General features: G+C 39.1%; 1 protein-coding gene across 2 annotated transcripts; it reads left to right on the forward strand.

Annotated features, from left to right (window-relative positions):
- The first annotated feature begins 334 nt into the window (after positions 1 to 334).
- On the forward strand, positions 335 to 22,994 carry EREG (epiregulin). Of its 2 annotated transcripts, XM_022599438.3 has the most exons (5): positions 553 to 971; positions 14,321 to 14,407; positions 16,306 to 16,429; positions 17,051 to 17,200; positions 18,743 to 22,994. In XM_022599438.3, exons 1-5 carry the CDS (start codon positions 617 to 619, stop codon positions 18,822 to 18,824), a joined length of 798 nt encoding a protein of 265 aa, XP_022455146.3. In that variant the 5' UTR covers positions 553 to 616; the 3' UTR covers positions 18,825 to 22,994. The 2 variants fall into 2 exon arrangements, with proteins under 2 accessions (XP_089768178.1, XP_022455146.3); XM_089912052.1 differs by lacking the exon at positions 17,051 to 17,200 and having other exon boundaries at positions 335 to 971.
- The last annotated feature ends 1,430 nt before the right edge of the window (positions 22,995 to 24,424 follow it).

The following is a 24,424-nucleotide window of genomic DNA, read 5'->3' on the forward strand; positions in this document are numbered from 1 at the left end:
AGCTGAGGTTGAAAAGACTGTTGGCTTTACATTTGTGTCTGGCCTTGTCCAAAAGGCAATGGGAAGTTACTGAAAGATTCTGTACAGCGGAGTGACAGGATTAAGGCAAAGTTCAGGGAAGTTAAATCACTTAGGGGGAGAAATGATGATTATGAAGAAATAATTATGATTATTTCTTCATAATCACTAGATTTTGAAGCCATAAATGCCTGTACCACGTAGGAAGCCGAGGGCTTCGAAAGAAGGTGTAGACACAAAAAGCAACTCTGGGCAGTGGTGGGTGTGACCACAAAGAAAGTCCTTGAGCCACTGACAAGTTTCAAGAACTTCCGTAAGTCACTCACACACACACAGCTCTCCAAATGCACGTACTGGGAACTCCAGCCCTGGCAGGAAGACTGGCTGACTCAAGTTACGCCTGTCACCCAGAGCAACTAAAACCGCCCACTCTCCAGCAGGTGGTCCCACAGCGCAAACCCACCCTTCTGGTCCACGCTCCCTACCTCCGCCCGCAGGAGCCCGAGAGGGAGCTGCAAAAGTGTGGGGAGTAGTCCCCGGCTCACCTGAAGAGCATAGTTTCATTCCTCAGCCACTCGCAGGTGTTCAGAGAGGGAGGATGACATCCGGACAGTCCTCCGGCCACTCCTCCCCCGGGGGCGATTATGAAACTCCGGACACGCAGTTAGTCCTCAGTCCCCAGGCCCCGCCCCGTACTTATAAAGGTCTCGGCGCGGGCTGTGGAGTTCACTTGCCCTACAGACCGGGTGTCGGAGGGAAAAGCTGCCGACGCGTGGACCCCGCAGCTCCCACAGCGCCCGCCGCCGCCACCGCCACCGCCGCCTCCGCCGCAGCCCCTCCGGTCCCCGCCCGCCCGCCGCCCAGGCCACGCCCGCGCCCCGCACACGCTGACGCGGGGAGGAGGATGGAGCCGCGCCGTGCCCGCTGGGTCCCCGCGCCGCTGCTCTGCCTGGGTGAGTCCCCCGCCCCTTCCCGCCGCGGAAGACGAGACTGCGCGGCCCCGGGGCAGCTGTCCTTTGACAAGTACCGCGCTTTCCACCAGACTCAGGTGTACTCCGTTTCGAACGACGTCTCTCGTTAGGCGAGCCCGTCTTTCCCTCCAGCAGGCGATGGAAGAGGGTGGGGTAGGGGAAGGGGCTGGTGTTAAAATACCTTGCACGGATAGATGAACTTGGTCTGTGTGTTCTGCATGAAGTAATATAGCTCCGTATTAGGCGAAATAAAAAGTTGAAAAGATTTCGGGTTTGTTGTTTCCTTTTGAAAATCTGACAGTTCTAGAAATCCAAAAGACGGGGGGAAACCGGGCTGGGGGCGGGGACAGGAGGCGGGAGTATGGACAAGACCCGCGCCTAGGAAAGACCTTTTGGAGAGAAACGCTGTTCCGCCTGTCTTGCCTTAGGTTTTCTAAATCAAGGCAGGTTAAGCGTCTGGGGGCGCTGGCGTGCGGCGGTGCCAGCTTCGCTGAAGCTCCAGAGAATGAAAAGGCTGTTTGCGTACCCGGAGCGGGAGGGACACGCGCAGGTCCGGGTGCTCCTGGAGGCCCTTGGACGCCAACACCTGCTGCTTCCGGTTTCCCCCCGCGGGCTGGTCGGGCTCTTTTCGCTCGCTGCTACTTGCACCCTTGTATTCTGTAATGGCTGAGCGTACTTTAATGCTTCTTATTTGAGATAATTTAGTTCTTGTGGACAGGGAAAAAAAAATCTTTAACTTAACTGGTTTAAAAATATATATTGTGAATTCCTAAACTTCAGGAGGAATTTGGAGCTGTATATGAAAATTTTAATAAGGAAATAAAGGTTGTCAATCTCGCTTTTTTTCTGGAGTTGCAATGAGGCGAATTCCCCTAACTCACTCTACCTGTGCAGGATGTGACAGTTCAATTATTATTTCAACACGCCTTATCTTAACGGGTTGGGAAACCTAATGAAATGCATACTATGCATAGTTGTAACAACTATGCATAGTCGTCCAACTTCAAGGACATAGGTGGAAACTGGATCTGTGGTTTCTACCAAAACTGTACTAAGAACGACGTGCTAGAAGGTTCTCAGTAAATAATGTGGCTTTGCTATCTTTGTTTTGAAGTCTCCGTGAAAAGAATGAATTTACAAAGGTGACAGTCTTCCTAAAGTTAGAAATTAACCTAGAGATCAGAATAGCTTAGCGCTTTTTTTTTCCACCTGTAAGGTTGCTCTGAACAATGCAAGTAAGTGTCTGTTCTGGGCCACTCATTGAATATGCTAATTTGAGACAGCAAGAGCCTCTGAATAACCTGGTTACTACCTACCTAGCATATGTGTCGTGTGTGTTTTTGTTGCCATAAAAGTGCTTAACTCCTTTATTGCATTACTTAATTATAGTTCACCTATTTCATCAGGTGCCAAGCCCATTTCCAAATGAGCTAGGTCAGTTTCTGTTTTCCCAGTTTGTTTAGATATTTCCCTGCCACTAGAAAGTTCCTGTTTGAAGTTCTATATCATATCTCTGTACTCTATTCAGGTATGCAAGTTCAATAGTCTTATTCCAAAGCACAAGGCAAGGCCACCAGTTACTTGTGAAATTGCCATTTTCCCCCCAAACAAAAGATTACCTAGAAATACTTTTCCCAAATGTCTAGCCTTCAAAAGAAGGAAACAGTTATTTTAGATTTCAGCAAACATTTTATTTTCGCTTTTTTTTGTGGAATTCACATGTATTTATATCTGTGGAAAAAATACAGACACTTTCATTTCCATCCTCTGTCTCCAACACATGCAGATTTAAATTGCTACACACACCCCACAATCATTTGGTTACCTTTACATTTTATAAATATTTGATATTGATGTTCTTGCTTTATATATGGGGAAACTGTTACCCGGTGTCCCATAGAAAAGCAAAGCTATGCTGAAAAAGTTCGCACCCAGGTTTGCTGGCACTTTTAGCTTACTCAACGTTAAGTAAAAGGGTTGAGATACCTCAAACTAGATAATGCATTCTAAATAATATATAATTTTAGAGTTAAATTATCATTTCTTTTTTTTTTTTTTTTTTTTTTTGTGGTACGCGGGCCTCTCACTGCTGTGGCCTCTCACTGCTGTGGCCTCTCCCGTTGTGGAGCACAGGCTCTGGACGCGCAGGCTCAGCGGCCATGGCTCTCTTGCCTAGCCGCTCCGCGGCATGTGGGATCCTCCCGGACCGGGGCACGAACCCGTGTCCCCTGCATCGGCAGGCGGACTCTCAACCACTTGCACCACCAGGGAAGCCCTAAATTATCATTTCTAATCTTTGATTGTTGCAGGATGAAGAGGAGAAATTTTTCTCTTGAGTTCTGCAATTAACGTTTAGGGGCTCTTGATCTAAAAGTCAGACATGTTCATTGATAACCCAAACGGGCTTTTGAGCGTGTTCCTGAATGACAGATCCAAGACAACTGATGTCCACTTCATTGCACAATGACAGAGAATTGAGCAGAATAAACATTCTTTCTTGAAACCTGAGAAGCGCGGATCTCAATGAGGCAATGGCTCACCTCAGATCTTTTCCTTTGACCCTGAGAGTTTATGAGCTGCCTGGTGCTGGCACAACCTGAGATGACACATCATAGGTAGAAACAGGATGACAGGCCTCTCCGGTCTGGGTTTTGGTCTAGGTATTCTAGCTGCCTTCCGCATCATCTTGCCACATGAACAACTTGGGCAATTGGGGTGTGTGTTTCAGCACTGAGGCCCAAATCCAGGAGCTGGGAAGGGAGCTAACAGTTACCAAATGCCTCCTGTGAGCCGACCATGTCGTGTGTTAGGTGTTCTCCACGTTATCTTCTCCTTTGCTCCTTAAAACACTATAGGAGGTAGGTATGATTAGACCAGTTTGACAAATGAAGAAACTGAGGCTCAGTGAATCAGGTACCTTACAAGGATTTAGAGATGGCAAATGTCAAGGTCACTCTGGAGCAATGTGTAAGAGCCAGAGGTTCTCAGAGTTATCAGAAGCATAATAAAAGTAACAGGTTCTAATAGAGAAGTTCCAGAGTAGTCTGGGGACTGCCCCAGGGCTTAGAATCTGTTATGGGGACTGGTATTTGTGCAAAAATGGTACTTTATGGTATCACTCAAAATCAAGCACAGAAAAGATACAATTATTTCCTTAAGCTCAGCTGAAATAGGTTAAATTTTTACTTAACCTATTTCAGCATTTTTAATACCCAGGAAATGACTTTTATTATGAAGCCATCATTGACATCAGTTGACTGAGGCCTTTGTTTCTATTTTTATACTTTCCTAGATGTATAGTAAGTAAAGAAATCAAGGAGAAGGAAACCCACATCCTTTTTGTTCCCTGGATCATTCACAATATTGTGAATTGAATGTAGTATTGATAAAGGGTCAAGTTGGAATCTACAGCACACTTCTATTAACAGTGAGGAAATAGACATAGTTCTTCGGTTAAAAAAAAGTGTAATATTCACATAATCACTTTGGAAAAATTGAATTTGAATGTCTTCTGTTCATTTTTGCCCAAGAATCTCCCATTTCCTGGTTAATAATCACCAGGAGATGCAAATGTCAAGTAAGGAATCCTTTTTAAAAAGACTGTAAATTAAGGTGTGGCTGGGCTTCCCTGGTGGCGCAGTGCTTGAGAGTCCGCCTGCCGATGCAGGGGACACGGGTTCGTGCCCCGGTCCAGGAAGATCCCACATGCCGAGGAGTGGCTGGGCTCGTGAGCCGTGGCCGCTGAGCCTGCGCGTCCGGAGCCTGTGCTCCGCAACGGGAGAGGCCACAACAGTGAGAGGCCTGCGTACCGCAAAGAAAAAAAAAAAAAATTAAGGTGTGGCTTCCTCATCTGTCAGTCTTCGCCCTGAATATAGGCCTATGCAAATTGTCTAATTCATATGGCTGTAACTACTGTTGAGAACATTCCTTCAGAAGACAATAGGAAGACTCCCTAGAGCTGTAATAGGAGAGGTCCTCAAGGAGAAGCACCCTGAAAACCATTGCCTTGGTATGGCAATTCTGGAACCTTTGGAAAAATGAAGTAATGCGACAGACTCAGTGTCCTCTGGCAATGCAGTTTATGTAAGAGTGCCTGTCTGGTTATAAGGCAAATAAAGCTTCAGTGATATTCTAGGTTAAAGCAATGATTTAATTAACTAGAATTATATTTATAACACACACGACAACTTGATAATTGTCCAGAAAAAAATGTTAACCCTTAATTACTTAGGTCAAAAATCCTGAATTTTAAATTTGAGGCTTGAAAGTGAGTTAAATACAAATCCTCTTGAAAGTCCTCAGGATAAGGGGAAAAGCCTCTCTTCCTCATATATATGTATAAATATATATGTGTGTGTATATATATATACACACACATATATGTATATGTTTATATATACACACACGCACATGTATGTGTGTCAAACTGTATATTTTTTTAAACGTTTTTATTGGAGTATAATTGCTTAACAGTGGTGTGATAGTCAAACTGTATAGTTTTGAATCAAGAGACATAGTATATAGAATATAGGTTTCACACCCCAGTTCTTTTATTTCATACTTTTGGAAGGATTTATTCCTCTTTGAGCCTCAGTTTTGTCATCTGTAAAATGGAGATCATAATAACTATGTCATCAGGTTATTATATACGGACATTATAAATATCATAATATTAAAATACTAAAAAACACTTTTGAAATTAGAGGTGTTGTCAGTAGCAGCAAGTGCTTTTTTAGAAAAATGCCTCATTTGATCTTTATAATAACTCCCTTTTAGCCAGGAAAATGTTATTATTCCCAGTTTACAAATGAGAAAGCAGACTTAAAAAGAAGTGAGTTACCCAGAGTGTAAGTCTCCATTTATGAATATGCTGTATCGTCTACTGTGGATGCTCCCAACTCACTCTTCACTTTCGGTGAAAGTTCCCCCCATCCTTTAAGACTGAAGAGAAGTATCAAGCCTTCTCTGATAGCCCCTTTCATCTTTCCCTCACCACTGGAAAATAAATGTGCAGTCTTCCCCCCACCCCTTTGCATCCCTCTGAATCCTTCGGTCCTACCCTTTTCACGTCACCCTGTAAGTGTGTATCTGGCCCTGTCTCTCCTGACTGGTGCTGTACTTATCTTTTATCATTCACATTGTAACAGACTTACGTTAATCACTCAGTAAATGTTGTTGGATGGGTGATTAGAATGGTACTTTATTTAGAGTTCTCAGCACTATGTTTTGACTCAACCAGCTGTTCTTTGAAAACGTGCTTGAGAAGCAAAATATTATGGCTGAGCAATAGTTTTTGAAAATTCAGTTCTATTTAATAATAAAGTTGAATACCTTTTCTTCCCTATTTTTCCCATTTCTATCTTTAATGTAGTCTGTATTCACTGATGGTATGCCTAACAAAATTTAAGTATATCACAGTGTGTGTGTACGTGTGTGTGTGTGTGTGTGTGTGTGTGAGAGAGAGAGAGAGAGAGAGGGAGAGAGAGAGAGAAAGAGAGAGGTCGGGCAGTGATATGACTAAATGACGGATAGTCAGTAAGAAAAAGAAAAGTATTGTTTTAGAAATGCATGGAAGCTTAGAGTAATCTAATCTAAATTCCATCTCCGCCTCCACTCCACCCCAAGCCTAGGTGACATTTTCAGAGATAAGGAAACCTAGCTTCAGAGGGATAAACTTAATATCTGAGCTAGAACTGTACTCCATACCTCACGGGTCTACTGCAGGGTTTTTCAGCCTTGGGTCTATTTACATTACAGACTGGATAATTCTTTGTTGTGGACTGTCCTATGCATTGCAGGGTGTTTAGCAGCAATCCTGGTGTCTACCCACTAGATGTCAGTAGCACCCCACCACCCTGAGTTGTGACAAACAAAAATGTCTCCAGACATTGCTCCGTGTCCCTGGTTAACAAAATTACTCCAGGGTGAGAAGCATTAGCTAATGTGTTTTCCATTGCTATAACACATTGCCACTCATAATTCACAGTTTGAATAATCAGTGCTTGAGTTACCAAGACAAATAAAATTCATATTAATGGTAAGCTGGATGCAAATACAAAACCAATTCTAGTGTTAAAAAAATCAACTTAGCAATTTTTATTGCTGATTTTAACACTATTTTCCCTGAATAATGATGAATCTTATTTATGATGGAGTCACTCATACTTTCTTCAGTCGTTGCATTGCTGACCACCCCATGCCTCCTTTATCTATCTATTTTTTTTTTAACATCTTTATTGGGGTATAATTGCTTTACAATGGTGTGTTAGTTTCTGCTTTATAACAAAGTGAATCAGTTATACATATACATATGTTCCCATATCTCTTCCCTCTTGCGTCTCCCTCCCTCCCACCCTCCCTATCCCATCCCTCCAGGTGGTCACAAAGCACCGAGCTGATCTCCCTGTGCTATGCGGCTGCTTCCCACTAGCTATCTACCTTACGTTTGGTAGTGTATACATGTCCATGCCTCTCTCTCGCTTTGTCACAGCTCACCCTTCCCCCTCCCCATATCCTCAAGTCCCTTCTCTAGTAGTTCTGTGTCTTTATTCCTGTCTTACCCCTAGGTTCTTCATGACATTTTTTTCCCTTAAATTCCATATATATGTGTTAGCATACGGTATTTGTCTTTCTCTTTCTGACTTACTTCACTCTGTATGACAGACTCTAGGTCTATCCACCCATTACAAATAGCTCAATTTCGTTTCCTTTTATGGCTGAGTAATATTCCATTGTATATATGTGCCACATCTTCTTTATCCATTCATCCGATGATGGGCACTTAGGTTGTCTCCATCTCTGGGCTATTGTAAATAGAGCTGCAATGAACATTTTGGTACATGACTCTTTTTGAATTATGGTTTTCTCAGGGTATATGCCCAGTAGTGGGATTGCTGGGTCATATGGTAGTTCTATTTGTAGTTTTTTAAGGAACCTCCATACTGTTCTCCATAGTGGCTGTACCAATTCACATTCCCACCAGCAGTGCAAGAGTGTTCCCCTTTCTCCACACCCTCTCCAGCATTTATTGTTTCTAGATTTTTTGATCATGGCCATTCTGACTGGGGTGAGATGATATCTCATTGTAGTTTTGGTTTACATTTCTCGAATGATTAATGATGTTGAGCATTCTTTCATGTGTTTGTTGGCAGTTTGTATATCTCCATGCCTCCTTTTGTAACTCTGCTCTCTTGGCTCCCGCAAGACTGAACTTCCTTTTTTCCCCAAATTCCTTAGCCATTTCTATCCACTCCTTATCACCTATTTCCCGAAGTTCATTATTTTCCATTGCGTGCTATTTCCCGTGGAACATTTGAATGACTCCTGTGCCTTTAAAGGTGATATTTCCTCATATGATTTTCAAATAGACTCCATCAACTCCATTCTTATTGCTTTACTCCAGATGTGTTTTCCCAAGTGCCTCATAAATATAAACAGATGATATATGAACTAAAAACTCAAATTCCTTCTCTCATTATGTCCTCCTTCATGTCTACTATCTGTAGATGCCACCACAAACCTGCTGTCCTGCCTATGTTATCGCTTCTTTTAATGGCACCACCTTCCTTGGTATTTTCTGGCCAGAAACTTGGTGTCATCTATGAATTCTCTCTTTCTCTCGCCACCACCTGGAGTCTAGCCTCATTAACTCTAGCTAGAACAGGAGCTATGTCCATTGCATCAGTTTTCCTTTCAGCAGCTCGTTCAGTATCTTGCATATAGAAAAATCTCAGTAGATATTTATTGAACAAATATTCTTAGAGACATGTAGTTACTAAAAGTAAGTATAAGAGAGCTAAGCTGCTCTCCTTTCCCATTTATCAAGTATAATTAAGCCATTCCCACCCTACCATCATACTACAGATGAACTTGTGCTTGTCACGGAAGTTGAAGTCTCCACTGTTAACCAAAAAACTATATATTTTCACAAAATAAAGTTTCTTAACACCTGCCATTATGCTAGGTGCATTACATAGATTCTCGGAATGAAGTGTAATTAAGGCTTTTAAAATTATCTTTTATGTACTCATTTTCTCCTCTTTTTTGATGCTTACCGATTAAAACTCTATCCTTTTGCAAATTCGTTTTTGGCAATAGGCTTCTATAAAGAATGAATGATATGATAGACAATATGCTTCTAAAAATGTCACTAAGTTTTCAAAGCTGTAGTACACAATATGACCATAATGAAAAAACGGCAAATGACAAACGCTTATAATCTAAACTGTTGCTCCTTTAGAAGATTTTTTTGAGACAATAATGTAATAGTCATTTAAATTTCTGAATTGGATCAATAGGGATAGTGTGAGAAGCATGATGGAAGGGAGTGAAGACAGAAAAGGTTCTAAAAAGACCTTCTTGTGTAACATTATCTTAAAGAAAAAAAAATACAGTTTCAATAGATCATTTGAAATAATACTATAGAGATGAATCTTTGGTTTTAGGAGGGGCAAGTTCCATATTTAGAGCTTTTAGTCACAAAATTCCAAAACACCCAAATTAGTACAAAGTGTATCCTTTATACAATAGTTGATACGATTTCTCCTGCATTATGAGAGCATTAAGTATAGTATTGTATGATCACTAAAATATATGAGCACTTTGAAGTATGATTTAGAAATTACTACCGAAATTGAAGAGTTTAGTTTAATGTCTCTGAACTGAAAAACATGGCGTATTAAATCTTTTCTTGACACTTGACAAGGAGGATCTTATGACTATATTTGAAACTCAAACTTAAAGACTTATTTGTAACCCATTTATTACATCAACCTCTGGTTTCACCCTGTTATCCTGTTTTTATCTCAAATAGTTGTTGGCTTTTACTTTAATGAAGCTTAGTGATAAGGTTAATGTTGAAAAACTGTAGGAAGAAAATGATTGCTGGTAGGAAGCAAGATTTGTGATATATAGATATATATTATGATATATATGTATACACACACACACATATATATATATTCTATTCTCTGAAAACATAGGCTGTTACTAGAAAGTACTGACAATAGTTATTTTCAGTATCTGATGTGATAGTTTACAGTTATTTTAATGAAGTGAAGCAGGACTTTATCTAATAGTGGATTTGAGACAAAAAGGCATCTGGAAGTGGTAAAGGCACATTCACTCCTTGAAAGTATACAAGACCTAACAAGCCTACTATGTTACAGACAAATCCTAAAATTACAGACTGCCCTGGAAGAAGGTAGAAAACTAACAGTCCATAAATAGGTAGGCATGTGACCACAGCAAAAGTGTGAACAAAGCAGATTTTGCTGCCTGTTTTGGGGTTGGGCAAATACTATGATTCATTATGAATTTGCTGTTCCAGTCTAAATAGCCTAAAAGGTGAAATTGGGAAAATAAGGTGCATTCTTTTCATTCTGTAACCTATCTCATTTTATTTCGGGTCGTTTTTATTTGCTTGATTGTTATTCAGGAAAGCCATTTTATCACCGAGAATTGCAGTTGATTATTGAGGAATAGGCTTGGTCAGCCAGTCACCAAATCTCAGCCTCCTTCGAGATGGCCCCTCAGTGTGGCCATAAGGAAGCAAGGACAAAAGAAACCATATGCAATAAAAAGGGTGCTTTCTACATCTGGCATTCCTCCTGACTATCAGGCAAGCACTTCTTACTTAGTGCTCCCCCCACTGGGGTGATGGTACTCCACCGCTCCCACGCGCTGTCCCCAGTATCGTGTAAAGTGTAGGCTCGGCCCTGACCCACGGAGTAGAGGTGATATGTGTGCTGTGAGTCACCGGTGTCACTTCCTGCTGGCACATTTGAGGTTTCATGGAAACAAATCTGTGAAAGATGAAGGTAGAGAGATGAACAGGTGAGCTTTACATTACTGAAACCCATCTGGAAATTTGACAGGAATAATGGCCTCCAAAGGGAGTTTTGTTTTCATAACATTATTGAAACAGAAGTTCCAATGGCCAGTTTTGAGTTTACAGATTATCATTTAGCACAGAATTCCTCTGTATCTTAGTTACCAATGTAGAGCTTGCTACCAGATCTGTTTTCTGACACACTGACCCTGTCTAAAATCTTTAATATCACAGGGAATTATTTTCTTAGCAGGGACCCATGGTCAAGATTGAAAACTCAAATATAAGATTTGCATTTGAATTACAGAGAGATCATTATGTTCAAATAACACTAAAGTCATGAACAACTGAAAGATTAAGGAAATATATGGATAGGACGTTAGCATCTATTCCTTCCCTGTATGACTGTAATGAGTAGTGATTTATAAGGGTGACAGGGTGCTGGATATCAAAATTCTCCATGGGTGGACTTTTTCAATCTTTTGATCATTCCCACTTACTCCTCTACCCGATTTTGCAAAGCCCTGGGCCAGAGGTGAGGTTGAGAAAAGCCTGAGGACCACTGCTTTTAGGCAATAGAGCTTTGCAGCTGGACACACGATTTAGAACCAATTTTGATAGTTTATTGGCTACGTGCATCTATGATGGAACTGTAGTGTAAACACTTTCATTTGAGAATAGCATTTAAAATTATTTACAATTCCATCTGTAAAATACCCAAATGTTGGATTAATGTACCAAGTCTCACAGAAACCATCCTGAGCGATGGACTATGTCCAAGAGAGTGTCATAGGTTAGGACAGCCCAGTTTTTGTGGAGGCACGCCCTGCCCTGAATATTCTTTAATTCACAAAGGCAAATATTTCACTTATGGCGTGACTAACTGGAACAAAGTTTCCAACAGTGGAAAAACTAACAATACAAAAAATCTTTGAGAAAAAAAAGAAGCCTAATAAACAACACCTCAAAGCAATTAGCTGGATTCTATAATAGTCGCAGGTTGCATTTGTAAGCAATTCTGGACAGGAAAGGCTAGTATCTGATTTCTGGAAAGGATGAAGAAACGATCCTTTGCAAAGAGAGAAATGTGCATTTGCACAATGGCCCTTTTGCAGTGGGAGAATCGGTAATATCTCCTCCCATTAGTTGAAGAAGTATGGAGGCATAGGAGTGTCAGGGATATAAAAACACACATCTAGAACTCCACTTTGTGTTGAGCAGACTGTATAAATTAAAGGGGGTAATTCTTCAACAGTGAAAGTGTATGGTAAAATTATATAGAGAAGTAGAACAAAATTGGCTTGGATGAGAATCTAGCTAATTCACCCTAGAAAGCTATGTGGACAAAGTTATCCTTTTCCGTCTCTGTTCAACTGACAATGGAATCCAAACTTTAGCCACTTTTTTGTCATTTAAGAAAGAAGCTTTTTGGGCTTCCCTGGTGGCTCAGTGGTTGATAGTCCGCCTGCCGATGCGGGGGACACGGGTTCGTGCCCCGGTCCGGGAAGATCCCACATGCCGCGGAGCGGCTGGGCCTGTGAGCCATGGCCGCTGAGCCTGCGCGTCCGGAGCCTGTGCTCCGCAACGGGAGAGGCCACAACAGTGAGAGGCCCGCGTACCGCAAAAAAAAAAAAAGAAAGAAGCTTTTTGTGTCCCAATAAGAGCAATTGAAACGTCATTTATATTGTAGGAGAACTATGGAGTGGGGAGGAGATAGTGCTAAACTTTTCAAAAGATATTTTCAAATCACTGAAAGGTTATGAGGCTTGATGTCCAAAGATGGACTCCTAACTCTTATCTTCTATGGTCACTAGATAATTGGTCTTGGACCAGACATGTAATTTAACACTGCGGTTGTTTGGGGCTAATAACTACTTCACAGGATTGTTATGTGTCAAGTTTGAAACATTAAGAAATTGCAAATTCTGATGCTTATGTGTAGTTTAGTTTTTAATTTCAGTTTTACCCAAATCATACGCAATTTGCTTAACATATACATACTCCTCTGATTGTGAAAAAATAAAATAAAATTCTCTATTACATGGATTAATTATCCTTTAAAATACCAAAGTACAGAGAGATTTATAACATTGTTATAGACCAGTAGAGGGCACTACCCACATATACTACTGCTAAAACCAGAGGCTAGATATTGAGTGGCATGGAACATTCATGAGTCTCTGGTATGTTAGATGTTTCAGAAAAATATAATTTCATTTAATTCTCCCCAAAACTCTATAAACTAGGGAAAATGGAGATCCAGAGAATTTAATTAATTTGTCCAAAATTACATAGCTCAAGTTTTCTCCCAGATTGCCTTTCCATGTACTTTGTTGCCTCCCTACGGGGTTAAATACTCTGCTTCAGTTACATTTATCTGAGTTTGTTCCCTGTGATGTCCATTATACTCGAGTATTATTGCCTGTTGCCAGATTCTGTAATGCAGCCCATTAACAACATTGCTATGTACTCTTGGGAAAGTTACTTAACTCACTTTTCTCATATGTCTAATGGGGAGAACAGTAGCATCTTCTTCAAAGAGTCAGTGAGTGGATTAAATTAGATAGTATAGGTAAGGAGGGTAGAACCATGCCCACATACAGTACGTGGGCAAGAAATGTTAACTGCTACCTACTACTCTCCCCATCACGAGTAATGTTTCTTATATAACAGTTACTCATATAGCCTGGAAGAGTGAAGAGCAACTGCATGACTCCTAAGAAGAGCAGAACTCTCTTCAGTCAACATTCGTGCAATTAAAAGGATTCTCTTATTCTTACTACGCAATTCAGAAAACTACTTGAATCATTCTGGTGCCTGTTTCCCAACATTTATCTTTTCAGTGGAGAAACACCACGAAACGCCTTGTTTAAACTCTTACTGGGCTGACAGAAACTGGATTCTTGGGCCCAGTGTGGTTCATCTAGCATGTGTGTTCCTTTCCATATTAGATAAGATATATTCCGACTTTACTTAGATTACATTTTATTCATTAAAATGGATTTTAATGTGTAATGCAAAGAGTAACTTAGGTACTTACATCAACAACTGATGTATCTTAGGTTGAGAGTCCTGTTTAGTTGTGACCATAAATAGGAGCTGAGTTTTATTTGAAGCCTTCTTTGTGATAGTTTCTACCTTGGAGCATTGCTCTGAACACATCATGAAGTAAAACTGTGGAAATTTTCCAATTTTCCAATGGCTAAGCTTCTTAAGAAATCAATCTTGGTCTTTGAAAAGGTTACTGTGAAATGTTTAGAGTAGGTCAAATCTGTAACTCTGAATGTAATGCCAGGGCTTTTACCCTTGGACAGAAGAGCTGGGGGTTCATTTATTTTCAATGATATGGCTGTTTCCATGAATTTTTTTTTTTATGGTTTCGATGGATCAAATTCTTGAAATAATTAAAAGAACTTTATAAATACTGTAATTATGTGGAAATCTGATTAAGGTTTCTTTCCTTGAAGCATTAGTTATATATTTGATTTTTCTCCATAAATAGGTTTCCATCTTCTACAAGCAGTTCTCAGTACAACTGTGATTCCTTCATGTATCCCAGGAGAGTCCGAAGATAACTGCACAGCTTTAGGTAAGCCCAGCTTTGTCAATGTTGCATCAAAGAATTATACATTCTTAACAGAAATGTAACTCAAAGACTATAAATATGTGATAGTGGGAAAAAAAGGGGGGGAAATAGCTGCTGTATTAACAAAAGAACCCAGTGAACTAGGGATCTGGAAAAATTATATAAAGGAATAACTGGAGGCAGAGGGACTGAGCACCTAGTTATATATATAAAGATTTGATCTTAAAGAGATAGAGAACAAAGAAAATCAGATTCCCTTTGGTCATTTCAGAGCGTCGCCGAGAAACCATTGTGAGGAGTTGGATCCCAGGCAAAACAGGAAAATTTAAACTTTTTACACAGTAGACAGTCAATATATTTTGTTGTTATTTTTTGTAAAAGGAGCACATGATGTCTTTTATTTTGAGTTACAGCATTCATTCAGAAAAATCTACGGAGTACTTAATACATGCTAAACACCGTGCTTAGGCATAGAGTTACAAAGATAAGTGGTGCGGGCTTCCCTGGTGGCGCGGTGGTTGAGAATCTGCCTGCCAATGCAGGGAACACAGGTTCGAGCCCTGGTCTGGGAAGATCCCACGTGCCGCGGAGCAACTGGGCCAGTGAGCCACAATTACTGAGCCTGCGCGTCTGGAGCCTGTGCTCCGCAACAACAGAGGCCGCGATAGTGAGAGGCCCGCGCACCAGGATGAAGAGTGGCCCCCGCTTGCCACAACTAGAGAAAGCCCACGCACAGAAACGAAGACCCAACAGAGCCATAAATAAATTAAAAAAAAAAAACATATTTAAAAAAAAAAAAGTGGTGCATGGTCTTATCTTTGGGGCCCAGAGTACTCTGAATGTGGTTCAAGAGAGATCTGCTTTATAGCTGATTCACTTCGTTGTACAGCAGAAACTAACACAGCACTGTAAAGCAACTATACTCCAGTAAAAAAAAAAAAAAATTAAAAATAAAAGAAATAAAATTTAAAAAATAAAATTAAAGTAATAGCACCTAGGCACCAAAAAAAAGAAAAAAGAGAGAGAGAGTGAGAAAGAGAGAGATCTGCTTTATATTCACTCTGAGTTATTAAGTCCAGACTTTTCCTGAGGAACCAGAGCATTTCCCGCAACAACTTCACCTCCTTTCTTGTCCTTCCTCTTTGTGCTCTCTAGAGGTTTGGTGTGCTTCACTCCCTATTTTTGGCTATTTGAACAAGAGTATTACAATCAAGATGATTTGTTTGGTTATTTCATAAAGATCCGTCACATTTTAGTAATTAAAACGTTCTAAAGTGAATTTTATGTGTAGGTTGCAACACTATTCTAAAGAGACTACTATTTTCATTGTTGTATTTGTGTAACCGAGGCATTTATAACTCAAGGTTTGTCTAGTTCATGTCCAGGTCTCATCGTTAGAGACTGTGATTGATTTCCCGAACCCGAAAGTTTGGGAATGCACACCAAAACAAGCCTTGCTGGCTTAAAACCCACTATAGATTTAAGCTCTCTTAAATTAATTAACGGATTCAGTTTGCAATTGCTTTGGGAGTAATGAATGTCAGAATTATTTTGAGATTTGAAAAAATTATACACACTTTGTTTGGATAAGTGAATAACTGTGAAGGATCATGATTGTGTGTGTGTGTCTTCAGCTTACCTTTTCTATCTTAAACATTGTTGTTTGAGAATTTTACCCCCAGGTTTTATTTTGTTTTGTTTTGTTTAGCCTGTTGGCCATTTTCCTTTGGGGGTTCAGTGTTTGTTTATTGGTCTAGGTAGCGTGACAACTAGAGTGACTTTTTGTCCTGAAAATACCTGACCTGCTTTGTTCCAGTAGCTCAGTAGTTACTATTATGAAAGGGTGATTGATTCTTCAAAGAAAGCAACAGACTATATTCCACTTTCTATTTCTTTCACAGTTCAGACAGAAGATAATCCACGTGTGGCTCAAGTGTCAATATCAAAGTGTAGCTCTGACATGAACGGCTACTGTTTTCATGGACAGTGCATCTACCTGGTAGACATGAGTGAAAATCACTGCAGGTAATATGCCAAATACAAGCAAACAAAAACAGTTTTTTAAAAACCCGCATTCTCTTTTTTATTTTTGTAATAAGTACTCTGTTGTTTCCATGGGCTGCCGTTTATATGTACTATTAGCATGCAGTTTATATGTACTATTAGAAACTTTATTGAGTGAGTTTTTTTAAAGTTAGGGAACAAATAGTAGAACAAACAGCAGTTATCAAATTGTACGGATGCTTCAGGGCTGCAGAATGGGCAGGTCTTCACATGCCTTCCTCTCATACTTACCGCAGTAGTAGCTTAGCCTTGAATCTGGACTTATATGTCAGCCATTGTTATAAGAATCGATTCCACTAACTTAGACAAAAAGCACTTCAGACTTACAAACCACCATTGTCAGCCACCCTGGCAGTTGAACCAGACTATCATTCTAATACAGCAGTTGAGCTTGAGAGCAGTGTGGGCCTCTTTTATCCAAGTTGGGCCAGCTTTAAGGTCAGTCTTTGAATTCATCTTTACAACTTTTGGCAAACCTTGTCAGTATCTTGCATTACATTGTAAGATTAGCTCTTAAAAAACTAATTCAGAACCGTGATTTCTTTCTTAAATAACTGACCTTTCTCTTGCATTGTCCTTTAGGTGTGAAGTGGGTTACACTGGTGTCCGATGTGAGCACTTCTTTTTAACCGTCCAAAAGCCTCTGAGCAAAGAATATGTGGCTTTGACTGTGATTCTTGTTATCTTGTTCCTCGTCGTAGTTGCTGGCTCTGTATACTATTTCTGCAGATGGTAAGCCAGTGTTTTTGTTTTTGTTTTTAACACTCTGCTTTTGTAAATTACCTTTATACAATCCACACTTACAAACTGGGTAAAAATATGGCAAAGTATTATTTAGTGGGATAAGATAGACTCTGCACTAATGATATTTATAAAGAAGTTTTAGCAGTGGAACATCTGGACTGGTAGAAACGAGTGTCCAGATAATTATAAGAGCTGACTTTTAAAAATTGGTTCATGTCAGTCCCCCAAAGTTCCATCTTCAACACTCCATCTTCATGTACTATGCTGTACTGATATATGCTAATAACTGAGAAAATATAGAGTGGGCACCAAACTACTGACAGTATATCAGATTGGCCATTTTTTAGGCTTAGGACCAGGGTATAGGGATAGAATGACTTATTAAAATGCCTCCATGAAACCCTTCTTATTTTGGAAGTGGTGCAGATTTTTCAGTGAAGATTTGAGTGAATTTCATTTTATTTTTGCTGACAGTAATGCACTCCTACTTTTGAAGCTCCAAAAGTGTTACTTTTATAAGATTAAATTTATTTGGTCCATGCTTGAGCCTAAGTATTCACCAAATTATAATGCCTTTTTAATTGGTTTTGATCACATAACTGAATATTATTAAAACTGAAATGCACCTGAAAGGTCTTTGACTACAATCCTTTCTTTTATAAAGACGGGAAAGTAAGATCCAGAGAAGTAAATTGACATGTCCTGGCTCATCTAGTTGACAAGTAGCTAAATCAAGGCTAAACAAAGGTTTTCTAATCATATTCTTCCACTAAGCAAAAACATTATGCAGTTTCCTTAAGGCTACATGCTTCATCTTCAAAATGGGTAGAAAATGAACTCAAAATATTAGGAAGATAGCTTTAATGAATGAGTGAATGAAGATTCTGAATCGCGATAGATTTATGAATCCTAGCTGGGAGAACTTGACCAGGTTATGTAACCCATTTGTACTTCATTTTCTTCATCTGTAAATTGAGGATGATAATGGTAAGTGTGAGGATAAAATAAATAATGGATATATAGCATTTAGAACATTGTCAGTCACTTAATAAGTGCCCGATTTATTTTCATTATTATTGGTGATAGCATTATATCAATGTGATGGGTAGAATGAAAGAAAGAAAGAAGGAAAGAAAGAAAGAAAGGAAGGAAGGAAGGAAGAAAGAAAGAAAAGAAAAGAAGGAAGGAAGGAAGAAAAGACAGAGGAAAAGAAAAGGATAAAACAGACCAGGATTAAACGTGGTCACATGCTCTCCTGGAATTTTACAATTTTCATGATCATGTGAAAGCCTTTGAGAAGTCCTTTAACAGCATTTCACCATTTCCTCCCAAAATTATTTGTTCAGAGAAACTACCCCTTCCTCCCTCCTTCTTCTCTAGCATCCAACCTAAACCTATTCACCTCTGTCATTTTGGAAACACTATGCTAATGTACCTTTAGCGTCCATATATTTGTTTCTTTTGTTAACATACTTTGATCCTATTACTGTTAAGTTCAGTGTTAACGGTTTAATTTCTGAATATTTCTAGGTACAGATATCGAAAAAGTAAAGAACCAAAGAAGGAATATGAAAGAGTGACCTCAGGGGATCCAGCATTGCCACAAGTCTGAATGGCGCCATTAAGCTTATGGGCAGGGATGAACTGCATACCTGGTTATGTTAATATTCCTATTTTATTAATAATATTTATGTGGGGTCATGTGTTAAGTCAACAATGATGTATTTTAATATACTAAGAAGAGTTTTTATTTTTGTTTTTTTTTGACAGACTGTTTGCTAATGTACACAAAATATTTACTGTAGAAAGAAAATGGATATTTTTGTAAGAAATCATTTCCTGGGCTAAGTGCTTTATTGAAAGCTTTTTTGCCTGCTGTACAATGCATAGGAGTGAGCAATGCCCAGTTCATTGTTCAGGAAGTGTCAGCAAGTGACAGGTTTCTGTAAGCCTAAATATATGGTCAAATCAATTTAATAAGTATGTATTTCTACTCCTCGAATCAATGATAGTTGGTTTGACTATATCATAGTCTGATGTATGAGTTGGCACCACTGTGCCATGTGTCAAAACGGTAATGCTGTGGAAATTGGGGAGAAGCAAATATAGGTCACGTACTAAACACTACATATTTGAAACAAACTAAAACCTGGAGGGCTCTGCTCCCTCCACACACATCCTTAGCTATAACTCGCTGTTTGTCTGCCTAGAGAGAAGGTGCATGATTCCCTATTCCCAACCACAACTCCTACGTTATTAGTCATCCATCTAACAGATTCTCCTCAAGAAAATGAATTGAGAACTTAATTTTATACCGTCTTTTATGTAAATAGTAGATAATTTATAGCTTCACAATGTTCTTTTTTTTTAGTATGACATTTATGCTAGGTAACTGCTCATGAGGCAATTACAGAAATCCACACGTGAAGCCAAAATTTGTGCTTCTTTTCAAGATTATTTATTTCTGTAGGGACTTGGCTGAAGAATTCTAAGATTAAATCATAGTCCAAAATTTGATGGACTAATTATTATTTTAAAGTGTGATATAAGACAATAAGTCTATATATGGTCTAAAGAGATCTAAAAGGATATTTCTGTTTCCCACTAATACAGCTGAAGTCAAATGTGCTGTGTAAAAATACATTTTAAACCCTACACATACTTATTGATATCTACTGTATGTAAAGGAGGTCTGCATATTTTGAATGACCTTGATTGCTTCAAAGAAAATTTATTGACTAACCAAGAAATCAGCTGCAATCCATTTATTTTGTTACAAAATGGAGTCATATTGGTTTGTCTTAAGCATCTCAATTCATATTACATAACTAATTGTAGATAATAGTTTGGGGTGTTTTTTAATCTTTATTTAAAAACTAACCCCTGTAAAAGTTAAATTTTTATTTATAAATGCATATTAAATAATAAAAAAGGTATGACACAGATTGCTTTTATGGGAGAAAATTAGTAAAAAAAATATTGTTTTAATGAGGTTGATGCTGAACAAACATAAAAAAATGATTTCTAAAAAGAAAAAAAAGATTGCTAGCAACTCATGTTTCCTGCAAACAATGGAAACATTTTGGCTCATATTTAGTCTATCTTCCTTATTTTACAGATTTCTCACTGTATATATTTCTAGAAAGGGCTATCTATACCCTCCGTATTGAGAATAAATGCAAATCCAATGCGTAAATCCATAGTTTGTGGCTTCCCACCAAGGCCACAAAGTAACCCAGTAGACATACTCTATAACCAAAGAGGTAAAGTTCTAATATTGGTACTAAAGATATAACCTCATAATTAAGATTTGTGTAATATATTAAATATTTAAAATACAGTCAAATGCTACTATTCTTTTGGACATTCTTTTGCTCTTATCTCTCTGCCAAAGTCAATGCAAGGGGAGAAATGGTGCACTGGTAGAACAGATTTTTATTTTTGAGTCCTTAAGAAGAGAATTAGCTAAATTCAACTGCTGTGAGGTATCAAATCAATTTTTATGTAGCAAATACATGATACTAGCTTCTAATTTCTGTTGAATTTAGTAATGCAGTTTTAAAAAACTTATGTCTGATCCATTTTGCCATTTTTGCTGCAATAGTCTGTCAGTAGACTTTTGGAAAAAATGTGTTTAATTTGCTGCCCACTACTTTCTGATTTTTTTCTACTCTTATTCGTATGGGAAAAGGGGGAGTAACAACTGGTATATGCAGTGCTGCTGGAGTACCTTTTAATGTTTTGACTGAAGAATAATTTTATGTAAAACATACCTGTTATTCAAACTGGATGAGGTTAAATGTAAGATAGTGAATTTCTCTCTGCTTTTTTTGCACTCTGTAATTGCACTTTGAAGAGCCATTTTGTTATAGAGTTTATATGAAAGATGCCATGGAACATAAAGTTGTATCACATGCAGTTTAAAGTAACTTATTTGACAATGAATTTTATCAGAGTACTGAATTGTATCAATTTGTTTGTGTTCAATATCAGCTTTGATAATCGTGTACCTTAAGATATTGAAGGAGAATATAGATACTTTACAGGATATTATTAATTTTTATTTATTTTTGTTGGAAACTGGAAAAAAACAAAATTGAAAAATAAAATGAAACACCTTGCATTAAAAATGTCACTGATAAGTTTAGTCTCTTTCTTTCTTTTTTTTTTTTTTTCTTTTTTTTCATACTACATTAAAGGGCTTAAAAGCAGTGACAGGACTATAATGTGTTTAGACATAAAGACATGTGGTTTTAGTTTGGGAAAGCATTATATAAATTTATCATATTTCATGGCTTACCATAGTGAAGAATCTCTTTGAAATAGAAGGAGTCACATTAATTATAAAATTCTGGGGGTTAGTATTTTTTTAAAAGAATATTTTTAAAGAGTATTTAAAAAAATATTTCTAGGGGCTTCCCTGGTGGCGCAGTGGTTGAGAGTCCGCCTGCCAATGCAGGGGACACAGGTTCGTGCCCCGGTCCAGGAAGATCCCACATGCCGCGGAGCGGCTGGGCCCGTGAGCCATGACCGCTGAGCCTGCGCGTCCGGAGCCTGTGCTCTGCAACGGGAGAGGCCACAACAGTGAGAGGCCCGCGTACCACACACGCACACACAAATATATATATATATATTTCTGAAAAGAATAAATATCGTATTGAGAAATAACTTTTGGAAGGACACATCAGCCAGAAGCATGTCCCATGGTTCCCTCAGCATCTGCCAACCAAGAGGCTTGGCTTTCCCAAGCCTTCAGAGCAGGAAACATCATTCCTCTGAACCTCCATCACAGTAATGGCTTCCGAAGTACATACTTCAAAACCTATAGAGTACTTTGCCCATTTATTAGCTCCTTGGACCACTTCATTAGCCTGTGGATAGGGCAGGGAGGCATAGCTATGACCATTTTCCAAGGAGGTAAACCAATTTGTCCAGGGTCACAGTGGTAGTAAAAGATGAAGTTGGCATGAGAAACAAGGTCTTCTGATCCCCTATTCTACCACAGCCCTGGCCATGTCAGGGCAGCAGAACAAACCATCATGGGGAGTTAGTCTGAGATTTAGTTTGGAATTTTGTGGGGGAGAAACAGAAATTCCTGTAAAATGAAATTCTTGGGATCTCACAACCATCAGACTGACTATTTGAAGTCTGAGAGCCCAGAGGGTTAATTAAGGAAAAGAACTCCTTGAAACACTTCTCACTCGGCTTACAGGATGTCACACTCTTCTGATTTTCCACCTGTTTTCTGTCTCATGATGGATCTTCCTTAATATCTTCCATCCCCCACCACTCATTTGTAAATGCTGGAGTGCACCCAGATCTCAATTTCAGAACTTTTTCTCTGTGTATCCACTCCCTTCTTTATTTCATACAGTCTTCTGCCTTTAATAGCCAACTATATACTGATTATTCCTAAGCTAGATACTTTCCCTGATTTCCAAACTTCATTATCCAATGACCTGTCAAACTACCCATCCACTTGGATATACACTGGACATTAAAACATAACATGTTCAATAACTGACAGTCCCCTAAAAAGTCTTTCCTTCCACAATGTTTCCATTCAATTAAATTCAACTCCATCCTTCTTGTATCTCAGGCCAAAAATCTGGTATCATCCTCTGGAAGGTGCAGAATGGCTCACTTTCAAGTGATTTCAGAAAGGATTACCCTAAACTTTTTACAACAGTGACAGAATTGGCCATTTTGAAGGCATTATGCAGAAGGAAAAAAAATTCCAGAAAACCAGACTTCGATTATCACAACTTTTTAAAAAGAAGAAGCTGTAGGCACTGAATTTGGTCAATTCTAGAACATATTTCTCCCCAAATGGTCACAAGACATTATAAAACATAAGTGCTGTTCATTAGGATCCAACATGGATTCATTAAGGAGGAGACATAAAATATGGATCTTTTTTTTTTTTTTCCTTCGGTACGTGGGCCTGTCACTGTTGTGGCCTCTCCCGTTGCAGAGCACAGGCTCCAGACGCACAGGCTCAGCGGCCATGGCTCACGGGCCTAGCCACTCCGCGGCATGTGGGATCTTCCTGGACCGGGGCACGAACCCGTGTCCCCTGCATCGGCAGGCGGACTCTCAACCACTGTGCCACCAGTGAAGCCCTGAAATATGGATCTTTTAAAAAAATCCTGTCTGTTAACCAGCTAATGGTAACTACCCATCATATAAAACCAAACACAGGTACGACATTCAGTTTATTTGAATTCAGAGAAATATTTGGGAAAAGTCTTCCAAAATTTTTGTATGAGCCTTTAGTGCCATGTGCCTGTTAAGAAATAAGCACAGCCAAAGCTAATATAATGCAGGTATTGTTAATGGATCCAACACATGCGAAATGGAGGCCATGTGACAGGATGATACAAAGCTTTGGGTAAGGGCGTGGTTATACTCATTGGAAATATAGAAAATATACATTAAAAGATCAGTGGAATGGTGACTTTTCCAGTCAATCTATTAGAAGGGAGCAATGATTTTCTATTTACTCTCTTTTTCTCTGGATGGCAGGATAGATAGCAAGGAAATATATGTCATATTCCTGGCCCTCGACTTGCCATCAGGAGTAATTCACATTCTGGGAAAAAATGATAAAAATTAATAGTTTATGAATCAGTCAATATTTATTGAACATCTTATTTTTTGTATCTAGTAATGTATAAGGGGTATAGAGTATTCAAAAGAAGTATAAAATGTACTGTGGTTTTCAAGAAACTTAGAAGAGGAATTTGAAGTTATGGGGACATATAAAGAATAACGCAAGGCTTTAGTAGTTAGAGTTCTTTGGTTTTTAGGGACCAAAAACAACTCTCGCTTAACCAAGAAGAAATGTGTGAGAAAGATATAGGGGGTTCGATAGAATTAAAAGCCAAAGAATCAGAGAAGTTCTAATGATTAGTTAGCAGTGCACTGCTTTTAGAAGGTGTGAACTCCAACTATTTTTATTTCTTGGCTGCATGTGGTCAAGGGAGACAGCGTCTGTTTACTTAGCTGGGATCACAGGCTCACCTCTTGGCCAGGCGACCAGTACATTGTAGCTGAAAAGCCACCAAGTTTGTATCTAATGGGAGAAATTTTTCCCACAGGGGAAAATCAGAGAGCTATTACTAGAGGAAGAATAAATGAATTCTGAACAGGCAAACAACAGAAGTCCACCATAGATACTAAATAGTATCAGATCAAACAGTTTAGAGAAAG

This window comes from Delphinapterus leucas, chromosome 5 (genome assembly GCF_059928025.1).
Source record: "Delphinapterus leucas isolate spDelLeu-1000000601 "Yukka" chromosome 5, BTC_Dleu_Yukka2, whole genome shotgun sequence".
NCBI classification, from domain to species: Eukaryota; Metazoa; Chordata; class Mammalia; order Artiodactyla; family Monodontidae; genus Delphinapterus; species Delphinapterus leucas.

Bases quoted from the DNA above. Each gene is read 5' to 3' on its own strand.
- EREG (XM_022599438.3), top strand. From the start codon at position 617: ATGACATCCGGACAGTCCTCCGGCCACTCCTCCCCCGGGGGCGATTAT. The intron at 972-14,320 runs GTGAGTCCCCCG...CTCCATAAATAG, and splicing joins CGCGCCGCTGCTCTGCCTGG to GTTTCCATCTTCTACAAGCA. The intron at 14,408-16,305 runs GTAAGCCCAGCT...TTTCTTTCACAG, and splicing joins AGATAACTGCACAGCTTTAG to TTCAGACAGAAGATAATCCA.